This window comes from Glycine max, chromosome 16, assembly GCF_000004515.6.
Source record: "Glycine max cultivar Williams 82 chromosome 16, Glycine_max_v4.0, whole genome shotgun sequence".
NCBI classification, from domain to species: domain Eukaryota; kingdom Viridiplantae; phylum Streptophyta; class Magnoliopsida; order Fabales; family Fabaceae; genus Glycine; species Glycine max.
Genome location: NC_038252.2, coordinates 34501326 through 34522221, shown reverse-complemented (window position 1 = coordinate 34522221; position 20896 = coordinate 34501326). Strand labels below are relative to the sequence as shown.

General features: G+C 34.3%; 3 protein-coding genes across 13 annotated transcripts; all 3 read left to right on the top strand.

The window, feature by feature from the left end:
- The first annotated feature begins 1600 nt into the window (after window positions 1–1600).
- On the top strand, window positions 1601–8103 carry LOC100810148 (uncharacterized). 10 transcript variants are annotated; one of them, XM_014768990.3, is made up of 12 exons: window positions 1602–1967; window positions 3103–3204; window positions 3354–3485; window positions 3840–3922; window positions 4112–4417; window positions 5002–5090; window positions 5187–5290; window positions 5381–5480; window positions 5724–5799; window positions 5904–6018; window positions 6207–6738; window positions 7243–8103. In XM_014768990.3, the coding sequence occupies exons 1-12, from the start codon at window positions 1727–1729 to the stop codon at window positions 7745–7747; spliced, it is 2385 nt and encodes a 794-aa protein (XP_014624476.1). In that variant the 5' UTR covers window positions 1602–1726; the 3' UTR covers window positions 7748–8103. The 10 variants fall into 10 exon arrangements, with proteins under 10 accessions (XP_040866504.1, XP_006599571.1, XP_006599572.1 ...); XM_041010570.1 differs by having other exon boundaries at window positions 1601–1967; window positions 3118–3204; window positions 3573–4417; XM_006599508.4 differs by having other exon boundaries at window positions 1601–1967; window positions 3573–4417.
- Window positions 8104–9879: 1776 nt separating this feature from the next.
- Window positions 9880–15307, top strand: LOC100796283 (uncharacterized). Its single transcript, XM_003548130.5, has 5 exons — window positions 9880–11501; window positions 13090–13148; window positions 13408–13536; window positions 13754–13889; window positions 14830–15307. Exons 1-5 carry the CDS (start codon window positions 10797–10799, stop codon window positions 15133–15135), a joined length of 1335 nt encoding a protein of 444 aa, XP_003548178.1. The 5' UTR covers window positions 9880–10796; the 3' UTR covers window positions 15136–15307.
- Window positions 15308–16858: 1551 nt separating this feature from the next.
- On the top strand, window positions 16859–20816 carry LOC100795761 (probable prolyl 4-hydroxylase 12). 2 transcript variants are annotated; one of them, XM_006599505.3, is made up of 7 exons: window positions 16859–17093; window positions 18102–18215; window positions 18385–18442; window positions 18534–18608; window positions 19862–19919; window positions 20014–20189; window positions 20285–20816. In XM_006599505.3, exons 1-7 carry the CDS (start codon window positions 17026–17028, stop codon window positions 20636–20638), a joined length of 903 nt encoding a protein of 300 aa, XP_006599568.1. In that variant the 5' UTR covers window positions 16859–17025; the 3' UTR covers window positions 20639–20816. The 2 variants fall into 2 exon arrangements, with proteins under 2 accessions (XP_006599568.1, XP_003548177.2); XM_003548129.4 differs by having other exon boundaries at window positions 16870–17093; window positions 18099–18215.
- Window positions 20817–20896: the final 80 nt, after the last annotated feature.

Below are 20896 nucleotides of genomic sequence, written 5' to 3'. Positions count from 1 at the left end.
ATAAAAAAAAACATTTTAGGTATTTTGGAAAGCCTATTATAAAACAATTTTATGTTATAGAATGATTATTCTCTAAGGCTACTATATAGCCTCTAGAATCGTGACTCTAGAATAATGGTTGAAATTGTTTTAAAGAAAACATTATAGAATTTTTCGTTTTAGGAGATGAAATACCATGTTCTAGATCGCATTTTTACCTTCAATGACGACATGTAAAGGAAAGAGGAGGGGGGAGGACGTTTTGTGGCGTCGTGACTTGTGAGGATGTCATGAAGAAGGTGAAGTCGTAGGAGAAGAAGTTGTCGTCATAGGTGAAGGAGATGTCGTCCCGAGAGTAGTTCATACCAAGAGGAAGGTGTTAGTGTTGGAAAACGATAGTTTGATATTTTCAAACAAAAATGGGGGTATAGGATACACATATGGGAGTGCAGAAATATAGTTAAGCTTGCATGTGATAATTTAAATGATATAAATGATAGAATTTGAAAATCATTATTAATATATTAGTTGGCGACTTATAAATAAGACAAAGTATTCATTCTAGAATATGACCAATATATAGGACTAGAGGGAGTAATAATTATGCATTTATTTCTTGCACCCCTTATTTGAATCATACACTTTCATTGTATTTTGGAATGCAATGGTAGGTTTGAGATTCAAATAAGGGAGTGTAAGATTTAAATGCCTAATAATTAATGGAGACGACTATTGACCTTATTTCATTAGCCATTGGCCCTTTCATAGGAATCTAATCCTTTTTTTATTCCAAAATTATCCTTCATATGAAATTATGATTTTGTTGAATAGAATGCATAATGGAATTACCATTCTATAATGCATTCATCTTCGCACCCGTAAAACACAGCAAAATTACAATTCTATTGTATAATGTACAATCAAATCACAATTTAATAGGATGAAGTTGAATTTTTGAAATGGGATAAAATGAAGTTTTCACAGATTGGTAGGATCAAAAGTAAAAATAGAAGGATCAATAGTAGTCCCTTAATTAATAATTTTTTTAGTTTAAATTTAACTGTATTAAATAAAAAAATAAATTACAACAATTTTACCCCACTTTAATTTTAAATAGCATTTTGCAAAAGATATAAAATAAAATATACATATTTTTTCCACCGTTATGATTTTATCATAGAGCCTTTTCTTTTAAGAAATTTCACCTATTTTATTATTTTTCCCCGTTGTCTCGCCATACTTTCAGTGGGCCAGATACATTGGCCACTCGAAACAACAAACCCCTCCTTAAAAAACCATTAACTTTTTCAAAGCCATTTATTATTAACAACGAACCCCTCATTAAAAAAATACACTTACTTTTTCAAAGCCATTATTATTACTTTCCAAACTTGAAAATCAATACTAAAAGGTACACGCATTAACTAACATGAATTATTTCAGTTTAATTTAGAAGAAATATTTTCTTATTCATAATAAATTCATTTTATAATTATATTATATCCAATAAAAAACACATGTGATATACGTAAAAAAAAAAACTCAACAAATTAATTAATCAAAGAAATGAAATTTTCCATCACATTCATTACTAATTTACTAGTAAAAGACACAACACAAAGCAGAGCAAAAGGATGAGAATCAAAAAGTGACAACATCCAATCCAACGTTGTTATTCTGTTTCAACACCCTCGTTATACCCTCCTCCATTTATCCCCTTCATTTCTCTCTCTCTCTGCAACGAAAAATGGCTTCCCTCACGTGCTCCCCCACCTCGCTACAGCTCCGATTGGCCTTAGCCGCCCCTAAATTCCCACACACCCCGCAACTGCGAATGCGCAACTTCAAGCTCAACCGAGTTCGCCCTCTACGCGCCGCGCAAGACGGCGGGCCCGGGCCCGGGCCCAAACTCGACGGCTTCTCGGGCTGGTCCGACACCGACGCCGAGCAGCGGCCCAACAACGCCCCAAAGAAGGAGTCATATGGAGGTGAGTGCGGTTCTCCAAAATTCTAGTTACTGGTTAGTTATTATAATTTCTCACAATTCAATTAATATTTCTGTTTTATTCAATTTTGCAACAAATAAAGAAGGAAAATTGTGAAATAGCTTTAGTATTCCAATTGAGAATTGTTAAGTAAAAAATGTACTGTTCAAGCTCGTGATGCATGGATGTTTCAAATACCGATATGCATGTCTTGACGGCTTTATGTTAAAATCTCTTGAGATAACCTAAATATAACATTTGTATTCAATTTTGTTACTATTGTGCTTAATTTTTTCAAGACATCAAAGACGAGTGGAAGTGATAGTTCGATGATAACGATGATGGCAAACTAATATAAGCATTTGCTATATTGAAGAAATTAAAGAATTCATGTAAAAATAAATAGAATATGAATAGTTTATAAGTATATAATTTAATTAGAATACACTGATGCTGTAAAAGTTTTGTACAGTGTCATTCCGATCATGAATTGTCATTTATATGATAAGATTATTGAATTTTGTAATAACTACTCATCCATATTTAGGATGGTTTCTAATTTTCTATTTGGTTGGCTGGCAGTGTAGATTATCAATATTAAACTTTTGTTTCGTATCCAATACTTGTATCCATATCCATTCAACATAGGTTGAAGCTATTATTATTAGAGTAGATAGTGTATGAACTAACAATATAAAAGGTTTTTTTTTTATGGATTTTATATTGTCACCCAATTATGAATTTAATCACAGAGAAACCAACCATGTATAGTAAATTTATTGACTTTTTATAACAATTAACTTAAAAGTCATATTAACAATAATTTATGTTTGATTTACAGTGTAATTTTTTTTGTTACATTGATAGTATATAGAAATTAAACTCATATATTATTTGGTAGTTGTTGGTGTGGAAACTTTGAAACTAGGTCTGGTTGTTGCTACGTAATAAACTTGATAGGCTTTTTCATTGATGAATGAACTTGATTTTGATTGGGTTATTGACTTAATGGATTTGGATTGCATGCTAGTATTAATAAACATGGTTGGGAAATTGAGATAATGGGATGTGAATTACTGAAAATGTTGTGTTTTTTGAAGTTTTAGCAATTCCACGTTACTTAATAACACTTTTGAAGGTAGCTTGCTTTCAGGAGTTGTGGGAGTAGGAGTGGCTGGAGTGCTTCTACTTTCAGGGCTTACCTTTGCTGCCTTATCTCTTGGCAAACAAACTGGTTCCAGTAAGTAATCTTCATTTTCTTGTTTCATGTGATAATCACCAAGTTGGATGTAACAGATTTCCTGCTTTTTAGTAAATTGATTTTGTCTTCTGTATTGTTTAACCTCAAAATTTCCGTATTGAAAATTGAAAATGTGTCACTGAATGCAGGACCTGAGCAACACATGAAGCCCTTGACTTCACAGCAGGAGGAACTTTTGTCTTCTGATGACCATAATAATGAAATAACTGAACAAGGGAATGTTGACAACACGGTGGAACAAGGAAATGGTAAAATGGAAGGTCAGATACATATATCTGGGGATTATTCTTCTGCTGAGTCTAGTAATTTTTACAGTGACAATAGCATTGTTGATGATTCTGACATAGGATCCCAGTTGATATATGATAGCAAAAACCCCTCCGATGGTGTTGACGATGCCACTAAACATATATCTGTTCAAGAAGATTTACAGGATGTGTCAGCTTTTGATAACAAGTTAGTTTTTGCTAGTGAAAGCCCAGTGCCACTTGAATCTGAAAATACTGTCGATTCTTTTAATGCTTATGGATTTAGAGATTTTGATAGCAACCCTAATGTAGATACAGTGGAATCTACTCCCAATCTTAAAGAAAACCTATTCAATGTTGATCCAGGAGACGTGCCCAACTATGATGATGCTAAGCCACTACACCTTAATACTGAGCAACATGATGAAATAACCAGTTCAAGTGGAAGTGTAAGTTTTGGTTTTCCTGAAACCTATTCTAGTTCGGGTGCTGATAATGAGACTGGAATTGTTAGTGTTGTGGTCATTTCTGAGCTAAATAACATGATTTCAGATCCTAAGTTTTTCAATGAAGCTGGTCAAGAGAATATTCTGTCAGCTTTAAAGAATGAAAACCTTGACCTGAACAAAATTCCACAGGTCTCCGCTGAGGGAAATGAGCCTTCCTTTGAAGAGCGGAGCATTCCTGGAAATGACCTGTTTGAAAAATCATCTATTTCAACATCAGCCAATACATTGGTAGATGAGCAGGTTAGAAATGATAATTATGAGGTTGATGAAGTTAAATCTGAATCTTCAAATTCTGGATCCTTTTTCTCTGTTCCCGGCATTCCCGCTCCATTAGTAGTTTCTACAGCTGTAAAAGTGCTTCCGGGAAAGATTTTGGTTCCTGCAGCTGTTGATCAAGCTCAGGGCCAAGCACTAGCTGCATTGCAAGTTTTAAAGGTAGTTATTTGTTCTTATTCTCATGTATCAAGGTGACTATAATGCTATGTGCATTTATAGTTTAATTCTAGTTTTTACGTATATATTTACACTGGTTATTTCTTAAATCTATTTAATTACTCACAATAAAAAAAGATGACCCGGAGTACAAGGTTCCTGGGAAGGGTAGAGCCTATTTCCAGGATTTGAACCCATGACCTCTAGGTCACAAGATAGCAATGTCACTGTTGCACCAAGGCTCCCCCCCTCCCAGTGGGCATACTAGCTTAAACTTCAGCCATCTTGATTCACTGTGATTTGTACTAAGCTATACTCTAACCTATTGCCAAAGATTTTCTACAAGGAACAATCTATCTTACTGTTGAAGTAACTAAAATCAATAATTTCTGGTAGCCTTATGCTTGTTCCCAGGTCAACTATTTGCAAAGCAAGATATATGTAATTAAAGAACTACTGAAAGATACACATGAAAACATATTCTTCATAAACATATCTCTGATTTAGTGTGGATATTTGTTAATATATATTATTCTGATCATAAGTAAAGGTTGCTATTGTTCACTTGGACATTATTACATCCTTAGGTCATTGAGCCTGATGTTCAACCTAGTGATTTATGTACACGTCGTGAATATGCTCGCTGGTTGGTTTCTGCTAGCAGTGCTCTTTCAAGGTAGTAATTTGTTTCTACCTTCTGCATATGTGAATAACAAAATGTGTTACATGTGTAATATTTGGCATTACGTGTGCCTTTCTGGTAACTTGTTAGGAGCACAGTTTCAAAAGTGTATCCTGCCATGTATATAGACAATGCTACTGAGCTTGCATTTGATGATGTCACTCCCGAGGACCCTGATTTTTCTTCCATTCAAGGTCAGTACAGGACATCATAATAATTTTTAACAATACAACTTGTTGCTATACTCATATTCTGTCTAAATAATATCAAATATTGATTTTCAGGCTTGGCAGAAGCTGGACTTATTGAAAGCAGGCTTTCAAGACGTGATATACAGTTGTTTGGTGATGGAGATGATAGCCCATTTTACTTCTCCCCTGAAAGGTATGTTTTGTCTGAATTTGGATATCTAATTTGTGGCTACATTTTTTTAACCTCTGCAGTTGTGCATTTGTTGTTCAAAATTTTTGCAATTCTCCTTTTTTTATATAGAAAAATAGACTTAATATTTCATCTCATTTTTCTCAGTGCACAGTTGCACTACCCTCTGTTTGAGATGTGCTTTTAACTTTGTATGGCGTGGGCTACAATTGTGACCTCCCTTCTCTCCTATATTAATTTCTGCAGTCCTTTATCACGTCAAGATCTTGTCAGCTGGAAAATGGCCCTGCAGAAAAGACAGCTTCCGGAAGCTGACAGCAAGGTTGCTCAACCTGTTTCTTTGTCTGATATGTTTAAGCTATCTTCTTTATTCCAACCACATTGAACTGATGAATGTGTTTATCAAATCCAATGACTGATGAGCAGGTGCTGTACCAACTTTCTGGTTTTATAGACACTGATAAGATACATCCTAATGCATGCCCTGCCTTAGTAGCTGATCTGTCTGCTGGGGAGCAGGGAATAATAGCTCTTGCATTTGGTAAGCCATATTCTCTTTGTAATTCTAAAAAAATATTTAATCATGTGCTTCTTAGTGAATTTTCATTTCTATTCATAATAATTTCTTTGTTGTTTCTTTTATCCTAGTTATTTCTAGTCTGATTTTGGTTTTCGGTTTTCACTTATGCTTATATTTTTGGGGTTGTGCATGGGGTTGGGATATTCAAGGTTATACAAGATTGTTCCAGCCAGATAAACCAGTAACAAAAGCCCAAGCAGCTATGGCTCTTGCTACTGGAGATGCTTCGGAAATAGTTAGTGAAGAGCTTGCACGCATTGAAGCAGAATCTATTGCTGAAAATGCTGTTGCTGCGCATAGTGCTTTAGTAGCTCAAGTAGAGAAGGATATCAATGCAAGTTTTGAGCAGGAGCTTTTCATAGAGAGGGAAAAGATCAGTGCTGTTGAAAGAATGGCTGAGGAGGCAAGACTTGAGTTGGAAAGGTTAAGAGCTGAGAGAGAAGAAGATAACCTTGCATTGACTAAGGAGCGAGCTGCTATTGAATCGGAAATGGAGGTTTTTTCAAAGTTAAGGCATGAGGTTGAGGATCAATTACAAAGCCTAATGAGTGACAAGGTAGAAATAGCACATGAAAAAGAGAGGATTAGCAAGCTTCGGGAAAAAGCAGAAGTTGAAAACAATGAGATTGGCCGTTTACAATATGAGCTAGAGGTTGAAAGAAAAGCCCTGTCCATGGCCAGGTAAAATCATGAAACTTTTATAGGCAACAAAATTATGTTTGATCAGTTTTCAATTTTGGTTTCATAGAATTGGCCAAAGCAGATGTGATGTGGGGTGAGAAGCATTGGCAAATATATTTTCCTGTCCTTCTATTTTAGTCCAAATCGAACAAATTACATAACTTCCTATCACTGATATGTTAATTAGACGAATGATCACCATACATTTGTTACTTTCTGCCATTGCATTCATTTATTTTGCAACAGTTATTTTACTACTTCCAATTGTATTTGTACTACACATTGTATCTAGATCTACTTGAATTTGTTATACTGACGTGGTCGGCACTACTGAGATAGCTAGTCCTTCTGTGAGACTAATGCCTTATTGACAATTGTTGCTTATCATAGTTAAATGAAACAGTTAAGAGAAAGTCATTTTTGACACATATATTGTCCAGTCCTAAAATAATAGCTGTTAGCGTATTACATCCTTAATAAATGGTTATGTTGATTCTCGGACAGGGCTTGGGCAGAGGACGAGGCCAAACGAGTGAGAGAGCAAGCAATAGCCTTAGAGGAGGCTAGAGATCGTTGGGAGAGGCATGGAATCAAAGTGGTAGTTGATGATGACCTCCGCAAGGAGGCCTCGGCTGGAGTGACATGGCTCAATGCCTCAGAGCAGGTCTCGGTTCAAGGAACAGTTGACAGGGCAGAGAGCTTATTGGACAAGCTCAAACAAATGGCTGCAGATATCAGAGGAAAATCTAGAGATACCCTTCACAAAATCATTCACGTGGTTTCCCAATTTATATCAAAATTGAGGGAATGGGCATGCAAAACAGGAAAACAGGCTGAAGAATTTGGAGAAGCTGCCATCTCAAAGGTAGGCAAGTCAGTCAGTGAGTTGCAGCAAAATGCTCTTGAAGTTGGAATTGGTATCAAAGAAGGTGCAAAGCGAGTTGCTGGTGATTGTAGAGAAGGGGTTGAGAAAATCACCCAAAAATTCACACAGAAGTTCAAGACCTGACCTTTTCTACCCTCAACATTTTTTCAAGCTTATTGGCTGTTGAGTGGCCAGAGATGGAGTTTGCTTTGATTTTCTTTTTGCAGTCCTTCAATAAAGACGTGCACCAGACACCGACGCAGGGATGTTGGCAGTTACTAACTTCTTATAACTGCCTTTCGGAGATCACAACATATTCATGTGAAGGCATGCTTGTATAATTGATACTAGTAAGAAATTCAGTTAAGGAATAACCAGTTGTAATTCAACATGTTGCCATGTCTGCAGCACATCTAGAGTAAAGATAGGCAGCATGCTGATTATAAATTGTCATGATGATTACTCTCTCAAACCCTCTTTAATAAGGAGCATTTCAATAAGGGTGTTAGTATAATAAGTTTTTTTTTTTTATTTAAAAAAATAACTGGATAAAGATATTGGTTTGTGGTTGATTATTACCCTCTTTAAATTGTGGCTGAATTATTAATATATTGTTGGTCTGAATAGAATTAAATAAGTTTTTTATGCAAGGTCTTAAGTTTGAATCAAGAGGAAAATAATATGTAGTTGAAAAGAAAATTTTAACTACAGGTGATCAATTAAGTTTTTTTATATATATTAATTATTGATAAATTTGGTGGATATTTTGTAACAATAAACATGAATTTTAATTAGTCTTATTAAAAATTCTTTTGAAGTCATCAGTCTCATAATAACAAGACAATTTCGTAACATATAGAATAATAAATTGGAGTAATTTTTAATTCTTAATTTAAAAGTTACATATTCTTCTTGCTTACTTTAATGGTGTTGTTATTGTCATTACCACACATGTTCGACATGCACCACAAATTAAACCCATATGGAATAATAAAATTGAGTAATTTTTAATTCTTAATTTTTCATATTCAATTATTGTCATGAACAATGATTGAATATGAAAAAAGGAAGAAAAAAACATGAAGAATGTCCACTTGAAAAAAAACCCACACCTGAACGCTTGCTTGCCATTGACGAACGCAGGGACTACAAAGCCTTTCGTGATGGCTTGAAAACTTGGCACGGTGGAGGAGACTCCTAGGGGGAGCAACACGAGACACTAGCAAAAGAAGAGTTCGAGTTCTGCAAAGCGTATAAAACACGATCAAGGTCTCTGCCACAAGTACTTCGCTAAACACAAGAAATCCCTCTCCCACTTCTGCGGAAAACTCTTTGGCGTTCACTTCTTCCTCAACGCCCCTATCCCTCTCAATCCCTAACTCGCTTATTGCAATCGCTTCTCATGCGTCTTTTGTGACCAAAACATTGATGAACAAACAATTCCTTTTTGTTTCTAGGTCCCTATGAAATTGTTGCACCGATCCCTCTCTATTAGGAATTTTTCACAAAATTTTTGAAATTTCATATATCCAAGGAAAAATAAATTTTTTCAAAAATTAATTATAAAATTTGGATATAGTTCAGAAGATTCCAATATATTTAATCCTTTCGTTATCATCTACATGACTACTACATCCTTAAGGCCAATGCTGTCACCAGAGAAGTTTTTTGTCAAATACGACCAAATTTGATCCCTAATTAAATAAATACATTTCATTTATTAGCATTTGATAGACAATTAAATCTCTCACATTTCATTTATTCTACATACAATCACATATCCAAATCAATATTTAATAATTTTTGAATTTCAAATACATGAATCAAATGATAGATTATTATTTAAATCAGAATAATAATATCGAATTACAATCTCTAATAATATAATTTTATTTTGTTAAAGAATAATGATGTTATTTTGTGAGATACTTAATGTAAGTTTGGTATATATTATTATTGTTATTTTTATCAGAAAATTTATAAAAATTGATTATTCCTTTTCAAAAAAATATAAAATAAACGTGCATTTAGATACAGTGTCAAGATACTAGTAATTTTAATATGTTTGGTTAATCTTTGAAAAATAATTACTTATTTTTTTCAAAAATATTTTAAAGAAATCCAAAGAAGTAAATGTCATTTCTCCCATATAAGAAAACAGTATTTACATAAGGATATAAAGTGAAATAATTATTGCTTGGTCAAATTCTTTTAACGGAAAATTTGACAATTTTATAATGTGAATTTATTTATGGGTCATAGTGATTAATGTTATTAGGACATCACTATGACCCACCTCCAATGGTCCGAGGTTGTGACTTTTCCATAGTGCCATCACCCACCTCCAATGGTGCAAAATGTAAAAGCCAATCTCCACGTGCTTTATCAGACTTCGACTCGTAGTTCTGACTCTGGCCCTTTGCTTCGAAACAGTTACATCCACAATTCTGCAATAATATTATAGTACCAATCCAGTAATAAACCTCAGAAGCTCTTTTGAGGACTCTTTTTCACACTATTACAATCTATGACTCTGTCCCATTAATCAAAATGTCTTTTTTGGAGTTTTGGCTTCATTAATCCTTAATCCCCGTTGAATTTCGGTACTGGGTGTCTTTCTTTTTCCCCTTTCTTTCCTTGTTCCGTGTGGGTCCTTTGACCAATGCAAAATTTGTGATCTTGATCAATGATCACCTTTCAGTCACAATTTTGATGTTTTTTTTTAGTTCCAGTGCATGTAATTTTTTGTGAGTTCACTGGATTCTCCATTTTGTGTACTAATTTCTACCATCCCCTCTTGATATGCCTCCGTTTTTTCTAGAAGATTCAACTGTTCTAGCTAGGAAGTTGCAGTTTTTGTTTATTTCCACTAGGTTCTTTGTTGGTCACCGTGGTTATGGTAGTTACTAGTTAGTTAATTGTGGGTATTTGCAGTCATCTATCCAAAATTGTATATCTGCTGCTACAATAAGTCAACACTAGATCCATGATTGTTTACAATCTGTATATTGATAATCTGCTTGTTGTACAAGGAAGAGATTGTACCCCTTTTTAAGTTTAAGCTTCAATTTTCCACTCTGTGTTCATATTTGTTGCTACTGTATAAGAAAGTCATTGTCCTTGAGAGGAAATTTGTGCAAAACTCATATTGGTTTGCGGCCTATACTGCTTAGCAGCATAGGCTGTAGGCACAATGTCAATCCTGTGTGGCCTTCCTCTTGTGGAGTGCGTGTACTGTCTGGCTTGTGCTCGTTGGGCTTGGAAAAGATGTCTTCATACTGCAGGCCATGACAGTGAGAATTGGGGCTTTGCCACGGCGGAAGAATTTGAGCCTATACCACGCCTTTGTCGCTATATTTTAGCTGTGTATGAAGACGATCTTCGCCACCCCCTTTGGGCACCTCCTGGCGGCTATGGAATTAGCCCTGATTTGTTACTTCTCAAAAAGACATACGAAGATACCCGTGGTAGGGCGCCACCCTATATACTGTATCTTGACCATGAGCATGAAGATATAGTTTTTGCCATCAGGGGTCTAAATTTGGCAAAGGAGAGTGATTATGCGGTTCTGTTGGACAATAAATTGGGGAAGAAAAAGTATGATGGGGGCTATGTTCACAATGGGTTGTTGAAAGCTGCTGGATGGGTTTTGGATTCGGAATGTGAAGTTTTGAGGGAGTTGGTGGCGAAGCATCCAAATTACACTCTGACTTTTGTTGGACATTCCCTTGGAGCTGGTGTAGCAGCTATGCTGACAATGGTGGTGGTGCAGAATCGAGATAGACTAGGAAATATTGATAGGAAGAGGGTTAGGTGTTACGCCATTGCACCTGCTAGGTGCATGTCACTGAATCTGGCTGTCAGATATGCAGATGTCATCAACTCTGTTGTGCTGCAGGCAAGTTATTGATTTTTCTATTTATTTGGTTGATGATGAATGTTGAAATCCTGTGCAAATCCTTGATTAATTCCTTAACAAATCTTGAACACTTAAAGCATGTATAAAATAACTGGGAACAAGTTACTAATAAAAAATTATTAGGCCTTTAGATTACAATGTAAGTATCCTACCCATTCTATAAACCAAACTCCATCCAGTGGCAGCCCCACAGGCAAACATAAATATGTGAATGCCTCTATTCTTCTCTATTGCTCTATTTTCTGAGGCATTTTTTGCCATGAACAAAGCAGCACCATTTTTGTATTGCTGCCCCTGATTGCAGATCATGGGTCGTGGTATCATAATGACAACTATTCCCTTGATACCCATTGTCCTCCTCGCAAAAAACTTGGTCTAGCAGTTGAATAGTGGGGGCCAGGACAGCCCAAATCTTGGATTCATCTTTCCATTAAATTTTGAAATCATTTTCAGCTATTCACTACCCCAAATCTCCATGATTGGAGCTCTGATACCAGTTGATAGAAACTAGATTAGAAATGGAAGAAAAACAAAATTTCTTTATCGATTATGTGTATCTTTACAAAGAATTCCCTGGATATTCAAAAGATCTAGGCCTCTCTCTACTTCCACTTCTTTTCTAGCCACACTACAGCTTCTTCTCCTCAACTTCTCTTCCTATTTACAGGCAGCTACTGGTTTGCTAACATAAACCCACCTTTTACGGGGGTAACTATTTGCAGGCCCATCAACACAACCCCTTGTATTTCTCGGACTTACTATCCCAACTAACTGATTAATAATACACTAACTAACTGACCTAACAGGTTTGCTTTAAATTAGCTTCTTTTGATGTATGTTTATATGAATTTTTTGCGTTGTGTATAGAAATTCAGTAAAGAGTAGTGAAATTTTATAGACCAAAGATTCAGCAGAGTTGTAAGAAATCTATGAATGCCTTATAGTGATACTTACAAACAGGTTAAAGGGATGAAAAATGAATACAGTGTCCCATTCTAATCCAATAACCTCTAATTAAAGTATATAACTTGCACTTATTTTTCTCTTTTGGAGAATTTTTTTTCAGTTTATCTCAGAGTCAGAGCTACAGATTTCTGTACATAAAATTATCTGGTTTTCTGAATGATGACTCACCTTCAGATTTCATAGTTTAACGTCCATTCAGCTAACTTCACACGTGGGAGGTTATGTGCTTGTTAGTGTCTCTATATATTGAAAACCATTATATCCATAGTAACAATTTTTCAGTCAGAGAGATGAATGGACACATTTAAATGCTAAGAAAGAAATAATTTATGGAGATCTTGCATGAGTATTAGTCTGCTCAATAGAGGTCAAATATTTGGATAAAGACTGTTTCATATGGAACATAATGAATTAGTAGTTGATTTATTCTTATAATTAGTATATTGCTTAAACTTACTGTATACATTATGATAGTTTAGAATTGTAGCCTAGTTGCTTTGAGCATAAGCTGCATTACAAATCTAGTCTTTCTTCATGCTTCGTTTTACTTGATGCCACTGAATCTGTTATTTCGAAGTTGACCACTCTTTACCTTGATCAGGATGATTTCTTACCAAGGACAGCCACTCCATTGGAAGATATATTCAAGTCTCTTTTCTGGTATGTCTTAAGGACTTATGAAATTATGGAATTCTTACTATCAATACAAGGATGGAATGTTCAGTCCTCTTTGTCCCCACTTCAAATTTCAAAATGAATTACTGCCCCCCTCCCCTTTAGAAAAAGTTCTATGCTTGGAAAGACTCAATCATTAATTGGCATACTGTAAAAAAGGGTTGCTAACAATTAGTGAAACCAATATTTGTGTAATTTTCATGTGTTCATGTTGATATAATTTGTTTTTTGCTGTGGCTGGCAGTTTGCCATGCCTATTGTGCTTGAGGTGCATGAGGGATACATGTATTCCAGAGGAGAAGATGCTCAGAGATCCCAGGAGACTCTATGCACCCGGTCGCCTTTATCACATTGTTGAGCGGAAGCCTTTTAGGTATGGTTAAGAAAACAAAACAGAGTCTTGCCTTATGCTGAATTCTAACAGTGGTTTGGGAAGTTTCATTTTTACTTTACTTTCTTCTTAATTGTCTGACCGTGTTTATTCTCTTGTTTCTTGCACAATAAAATATGTTAACATGGTCATGTAAAAAGGATGTCTATACAACCTTTTCTTTAGGCCTCGCCTGAACATTTAAACGTCTTATATGCAGAATGGGAAGGTTTCCCCCAGTAGTGAGGACAGCAGTGCCAGTAGATGGAAGGTTTGAGCATATAGTCCTTTCTTGTAATGCCACATCTGATCATGCCATCATTTGGATAGAGAAAGAAGCCCAAAGAGCTCTGGATGTAAGTGTAATTGTTTATTGGGATAAGTTAAGTTTTATTCTATGTCTTTCTTTTTTTTGTGATTTCCATAATTACTGTGGTTGTGAATGCAATATCGTGCTCTGTTATAGTTCCCGTTTATCCAATACCCCTCAAATTGGAAATGTGTTGAGATTCCACATTGGCCAGAGATATGACTAATGTAGACCGTATAAGGCTTGGGCAGTCCTTACCTTACAAGGTGGTTGAGGTTGAGTTACGCCCTAAGCTCAAATTCTAAAAGAGCCTATCTTAGATCTATTATTGGGTCACCCATATTTTTTTACGTTGTAGATGTTTATTCCTAGGCGAAAGGGGATGTTGTTATTGGGTCACCCACATTGGTTTACACTCCAGATGTCTAGTCCCAGGCATGAGGAGGGGTGTTGAGATCTAACATTTACTAGAGATATGACTTATGTAGTCCATTATAGACTTAAACAATCCTCATTTTACAAGTCAATTTTTTTGGATCGAGGCCTTAGCCCAAACTTTAAGAAAATGATTGGAAGACATGTTTATAAATTGTGACGGATCTGTAATTTGATATCAATAACAATTTGTACACCTCCGGTATATCTCCCTATCGTGGAATAGCAAGAATTAAGCAAATATCTTTTAATTGTTTTTCCTCCTTGAGAAATGCTAACAACGCACTCAAATATTCTCTTCTTGACACACTCTCCTATTGGATTAAATTCATGTTGGTCTCACTAAATAAGTAGATGCAATTTCGAAACTAGTGGGACTCATGCATGGATTTCAACTCAGAAGTATATTGAAAAGAGCATGTTACTGGCACTCTTTGATGTAAGAAAAACATAGATAAGTGTTCAAGTATAAGGAATCCGATTCCACTAATTTGGCATGCTTTTTAATGAACCAAAGTTAATCTTTCTCTTGTGTTTTACATCAATTGCAGTTGATGCTGGAGAAAGATCAACCCATGGAACCCCCTGCCAAGCAAAAGATGGAGCGTCAGGAAACGCTAACTAGACACAATGACGAATATAAAGCTGCATTACAAAGGGCCAAAACATTAGATGTTCCACATGCTTATACACCGCCATCAGAGTATGGCACTTTTGATGATGAGGGAGATGAGAACTCAACAAGATCTCAGGGTGAGTCTTCTAATAAAAGTTCAGTGGATGAAAGCTGGGATGCATTGATTGAGCGTCATTTTGATAAGGACGAGCATGGCCACACTGTGCTCAAGAAAGAATGATTAAATAACTAGTTTTTGCAGACTTGAGGATATATATACATTGTAAAAAGCAAAATTCGTTCATTCTTATTGTAACCCAGATGGAACTTGAAATGGGGAAGGATAAATTGTTACATGTTAATGGGAACCAGGATTCATTCCTATAATGAAATAAATATCCAACATTTAAAAATGGCTTAACAATCCATTAAATTTTACACTTTACACTTGTTTCGTTTGATGCATTAAATTTGCAATGTTTAATTTTAGTTTTCTATGTTTTCGAAAGTTTTATTTATAGTATTTTTATTTTCATTTTTTCGTCAAAAATATTATTATTTGGTTAACTTTTAAATTTTGAATTAATTAATTTAAAGTAGTGATAATTAATCGTTACGATCTAAAAATAAAAAATAGAACAACCAAACAAAACTGAATGAAACAACAACATCATTGCTCTTTCTTCTTCCTTCAATGGCGGCAATTGCGGTTCCTGCGCAATCTCTCTCATCCTTCAACACCCAAACATTCCCTTCTCGGTCCCTTCCACATGATCCAAATCTGTCATAGATCTTAAACTATTACTATTTTACATTAATTATTTTGAAACTTAAAATACTAACAAACATTGTTAAGGGAAAAACACATAATCAACATCAAACATAAAGATCAAATTATGCATTTTTAAAATTAAAATGAATAACTTTTTTTAAAAAAATCTTTATTTATTTAATTTTTGGAAAGGAAAGGGCACAGGCCCAAAACAAAAGAGAACTAAAATTAGGGTTGTTGTTTCTTGCACCTCCAAAGTTGCTTCTTGCATTATTTTTGAAATATATTTTTTGACCTTTTTAGATTGATGATTTTGAAAGCCAAAAAGAAAGTCCATTCCACAATATAATTTTATATTCCAGAATGAATATTCTAAAAGGCAAAAATGGTGTGCAGAAGAAGCAACTGGGAACTGCAGGAAGCCATAGCTGAAATTAGTTGAGTGGGGACTCCAATACACAATCCAAATTGGCCGAACAATCTGCACATGGGTTTGCTTTAAATGTAGCAAGTTTTTCTTCTTTCACTTTTAAAACTTGTAATTATGTCATGAACAGAAAAAAATACTTAAAAAATGTAAACAAGAGATTAGTAAAGGAACGGTACAAGAAAAAAAAAGTTATTATAACAACTTGAATTGTATCTTTCAAAAAATTAGAGACAAAATCAAACTTCATAACATATATAAACAAGGTTTGCATCTCTAGTTGAAGAGATATACTTATATTTAGTGTCTTACATTATCTTGAGCAAAATTATATTTTAAAAAAATAAAACACCCGTAGAGAATCAAAATAAAATTTATAAATATTAAAATTATATTCAAATTTATTAAAGTATGTGTTTAATTATTTCTATTGTGACTATAGTTAATTTTTTTAATAAAAAACAAGGGCATAGACCAATCGTAGTTAAATTAATAAAATGTGATAAGTAGTTATAAAATCCTTTCAACAATCCTTTCAATTTTTTAAGAATCTAGTTGACATATATTATTAATATAAAAGTTTTTAAGTAGTTAACTTATCAGGAATTATTTTTTATATAACTTATCATGTATATGACTATTTATAAATAAATAATAATATAAAATAATTTTTTATATTGTTGTGTGTATTTTATTTATTTATTTTTAAATATTACTTTTAATTAAGATATTATTATAAAATTCAACGTACTTAGCAAACTTACTAGAATGATGGAATAAGAAAAGCAAAGCAAACTGCTTAGAGAAGCAAAATCATGAGCCGCGTCAAATCACATCACTGCCAATTCGAAATTTCCAATTTCACAGAACTTTTGTTGCATTGATCTCCGATTTTGTTTTCCAACGCTTCTTCGTATTCTCACCAATCTCAAATGGCTTCTATCTCCCTTCTTCTCGCCCTGTTCGTGTTCTTCCTAATTGCCACTTCTCTTACCGAAAGGTAAATTGCCGAAATGCCATTCGTCTCTCTCTCTCTCTCTCTTCACCATTTTTGCTATAATTTTGGCACAATTTACACGCTTTGAAGTTTAATGTGAATAAGAAATCAGAGATTTGGGTGAAGAAAAGGCTATTCGATGTTTTGTTGATATTGATATATAAATAAATAAAAGTTTGAGTGAGGTGAAAAAAAAAGGAGGGACATTGAGTGAAATTTTGTTGAATCTCATTGGATTGCAATTTGTCCTGATATTAGTAATAGTTAGTAACATGGGCTAATAAACAGTGCAAATTATGCCTACGGTTGCTGAAACTTGTGCAAGAAGGACTGGTTTGAGCAACGTTTTTTGTTTTTGCGAATAATTAAGAAAATGCGGCCTTGTTTTTGTTTGTCTCCCTATTTTTAATCGTAATAGTTTTATAATAGTTTAATTTCTATGGTCTGTCAAGTGTCAGTGTAAGTGTCAAACAATCAGAATTCATCGTTAGTATGACTATTAAGGTTTAAGGTTCACTATACAGATAGTTTAAATCAACCAAAATGATGGTGTATGGTTGAAAAATAACCATGCTTGATGCCCCTTAAGCATGTTGTCAGGGGTTCGATTTCAAAAGTTTGTGTATATGGAAGAACATCTTTTGAGAGAAATTAGTTCCTCGAATAGATGTGGTAAGCTTGAGTGATTAGTCTCTGCCCAGGTTCACCCAAAAGATAGTTTAAATCAGAAGCAAAGTAAAAATAAAGTCGTGTTTCTGTCATTATTTGTAAAAATTGAAAATGAGAGAAGATATTTTCTCATACCTAACTGACCAGACCTTTATGTTTTTGTTCACATTAGTTCTCACATAATAAGATCTCGAGGACTAATTTTTTGAAAACTAAAGAACCAGGGGGTGGATTTAATTCCCATCATTCATGAATCATGACTGATGTTGTGTATTTGATTGTTTACTAGTTACTAATCAGAATGTTTATATTGTTGTTCTCATTGTTAATTTGCATTAGCAGTAGGAAGGAATTAAGGAACAAGCAGGAAACTGCATTACAGATGTTAGAGCGCTCAATTCATTTTTCCAACAGAATTAATCCATCACGTGTTGTCCAAATCTCTTGGCAACCAAGGTCAGGTACTTTCTAGAATTTTCCTTTATATCGTTAGTGATTGTGTTACTGATGAAGATATGCAAGTCTTCTATTATTATCTTTTAATTTGTTTTCTTATTTACTAGCCGGGTTTTTTCTTGCTTTTTATTTTTCTAACTCTGATGTATTGTTACCCCTCTTGCTGTAGGGTTTTTCTATACAAAGGGTTTTTGTCGGACAAGGAGTGTGACTACCTTGTTTCTTTGGTAAGATGTGTTTCTGTTTGCAATGGTTTTTATGTTGGTTTCTAGTATTTGGGCTAGTTTTTTTAATTTAACCCCCTTTTTTCTGACCTAGGCATATGCTGTGAAAGAAAAATCCTCAGGGAACGGTGGCCTTTCAGAGGGGGTTGAAACTTCCTTGGATATGGAAGTGAGTTTGAACTTTTTCTGTACCTACTTGGAGAAACTAGAATTTAGCTAATTAGGTTCTGTTTATAGGTTCTTTATAGTTTGAACTATGCTTTGAGAGATGTTTGCATATAAAGGATTTTGTTTCAGTTGATTCTCATGTTGTTTGTTGTTTTCAGAGTTTTACTAATGGTGAAATGTTATTTATGTGTGGGTTTCTGGAATTGTGAAAATCCTGCTTACTGGATATTCCTTATGCAGGATACTTAATACTAGGCCAATGTGAAGGGTTTGTGAATGATAGATTAGTCTTTTCACTCTGCTAGAGATATAAACTGTTCTTGTTTTTTTCACCTAATAGCTTTAGCTTCTCCTTTGTAAGTTAGGTATATATATTCCTAAGCCTGCAGCGATTAATAGCTTAAGTCTTAGGTTGATTTGTTTGTCAGTCAACCTAATAATCCTCAAAATTCATGATGTGGGGAATTTGACCCAAAAAATGCAGGGAACTAAGCATTTTTTTTTGGTTTTAGCCCCTAATTTTATGTTTCTAACTATTTTTACTACTACTACTATCCCTTACACAATAAAAGCTATTCACTTTTTAGATATTTTTCTAAATTAGTTTCATTTAATTGAATACCAAAAGGTTTTTTGATCAAGTGTTCAAAAGTCTGATATTTATCACGCTACTTGTTCTTGCATATCTTGTCATTTTCCTTGAATAATTTATAAGGTTCAAAACTCAATCAATCATAACTTATAACATATATTAAATTATGGTTTCGCATCAATAATATCAATTTTACTTTTTCATAAAAAATAAATATCAGTTTACTTTCTTTGTAGTAAACTGCCAGGCTTCAGCATGGGCTTTGGGTAAAATCCTGTACACTCTTTCTATAAGAGTTTATTCTGAAATTGCAGAAAAATAAAACATGTCCCATAGAGTGTATCTATTCATATATACTTCAAGGTTCTAACTGCTCACAGTTCTGCAGTTTGTAACTATAAGTTTAATAGTGTATAAAAATATCCTTATTGATTTAAAAGAATTATGATCTTTTACATATCAATGTTTCTATTATACTGAAATAGAAAGCTTGAAGTCATTTTTAGTCTTGTTTTTTTTTTCCATTAATAAGAGATTGGTACAACCATCACAGTTCTGCAACTGCTTGTTGTTTTAAGCTTGCTGCTTGACCTGAACAGTCTATTACTATTATTGACATGGTATTGTGGACATTGTTATGATGATGTTCTACATTGTGTTAGGATGATATTCTTGCAAGGATTGAAGAAAGACTTTCAGTTTGGGCTTTCCTTCCTAAAGGTATCTATTTGGTCAGTTCAGGCCATTATAGTCAGCTTATGTCACATACTCCTAGTATATAATTGTCTTGTTTGTTGATAATCTTTTCCACCAGAGTACAGCAAGCCTTTGCAGGTCATGCATTATGGGCCTGAGCAGAATGGTCGGAACTTAGATTATTTTACAAACAAAACCCAATTAGAATTAAGTGGACCTTTAATGGCAACAATTATTTTATATCTCTCAAATGATGTTACTCAAGGGGGTCAAATTCTTTTTCCTGAATCAGTGGTAAGGCCATTTAAGTTTTTCTTCTGTTTGCTGTTTACTTTCCACCTCATTCTGGATGTATCTACACTATTTAATCTTGTCAAGTATATTTTCAGCCTGGGAGTAGCAGCTGGTCAAGTTGTAGTAATAGCAGCAATATTCTCCAACCAGTAAAAGGGAATGCAATTCTGTTTTTCTCTCTTCACCCAAGTGCTTCTCCTGACAAGAGTAGCTTCCATGCTAGATGCCCTGTCCTTGAGGGTGATATGTGGTCTGCAATTAAATACTTCTATGCAAAACCAATTAGTAGAGGTAAAGTCTCAGCCACATTAGATGGTGGTGAATGCACTGATGAAGATGACAGTTGTCCCGCTTGGGCAGCCGTGGGAGAATGTCAACGAAACCCTGTGTTCATGATTGGATCTCCTGATTATTATGGTACATGTAGGAAAAGTTGTAATGCATGCTGATCACAAGTTGATTTTACTTTTACACTTTTTGTTTATATAATTATTCTCCCTAGAGAAATACATGTGGAATTATCAATTGCTTTTTTTAAAAATTTCCTCAAGTTCTTTTGAGCTGCACATCAAAAGGTGCTGGAAATAGTGTATAGGAAATTAGAACTTGACACGATTTAGATTTCAATTTGATGTAATTTTTTTGAATATTCTTTTAGTGATGTATTGAGTGTTGACACATAATGATTTAAATTATTTAAATTACGT

What these genes read in the sequence shown, in the direction of transcription:
- LOC100810148 (XM_006599506.4), top strand. Translation starts at nt 1,727, where the DNA reads ATGGCTTCCCTCACGTGCTCCCCCACCTCGCTACAGCTCCGATTGGCC. An exon ending in GCTAGCAGTGCTCTTTCAAG is followed by an intron (nt 5,091 to 5,186) that starts GTAGTAATTTGT and finishes GTAACTTGTTAG; the next exon opens with GAGCACAGTTTCAAAAGTGT. An exon ending in AATAATAGCTCTTGCATTTG is followed by an intron (nt 6,019 to 6,206) that starts GTAAGCCATATT and finishes GGGATATTCAAG; the next exon opens with GTTATACAAGATTGTTCCAG.
- LOC100796283 (XM_003548130.5), top strand. Translation starts at nt 10,797, where the DNA reads ATGTCAATCCTGTGTGGCCTTCCTCTTGTGGAGTGCGTGTACTGTCTG. An exon ending in TCAACTCTGTTGTGCTGCAG is followed by an intron (nt 11,502 to 13,089) that starts GCAAGTTATTGA and finishes TACCTTGATCAG; the next exon opens with GATGATTTCTTACCAAGGAC. An exon ending in AAGCCCAAAGAGCTCTGGAT is followed by an intron (nt 13,890 to 14,829) that starts GTAAGTGTAATT and finishes CATCAATTGCAG; the next exon opens with TTGATGCTGGAGAAAGATCA.
- LOC100795761 (XM_003548129.4), top strand. Translation starts at nt 17,026, where the DNA reads ATGGCTTCTATCTCCCTTCTTCTCGCCCTGTTCGTGTTCTTCCTAATT. An exon ending in CAAATCTCTTGGCAACCAAG is followed by an intron (nt 18,216 to 18,384) that starts GTCAGGTACTTT and finishes CTCTTGCTGTAG; the next exon opens with GGTTTTTCTATACAAAGGGT. An exon ending in TTCTTTTTCCTGAATCAGTG is followed by an intron (nt 20,190 to 20,284) that starts GTAAGGCCATTT and finishes GTATATTTTCAG; the next exon opens with CCTGGGAGTAGCAGCTGGTC.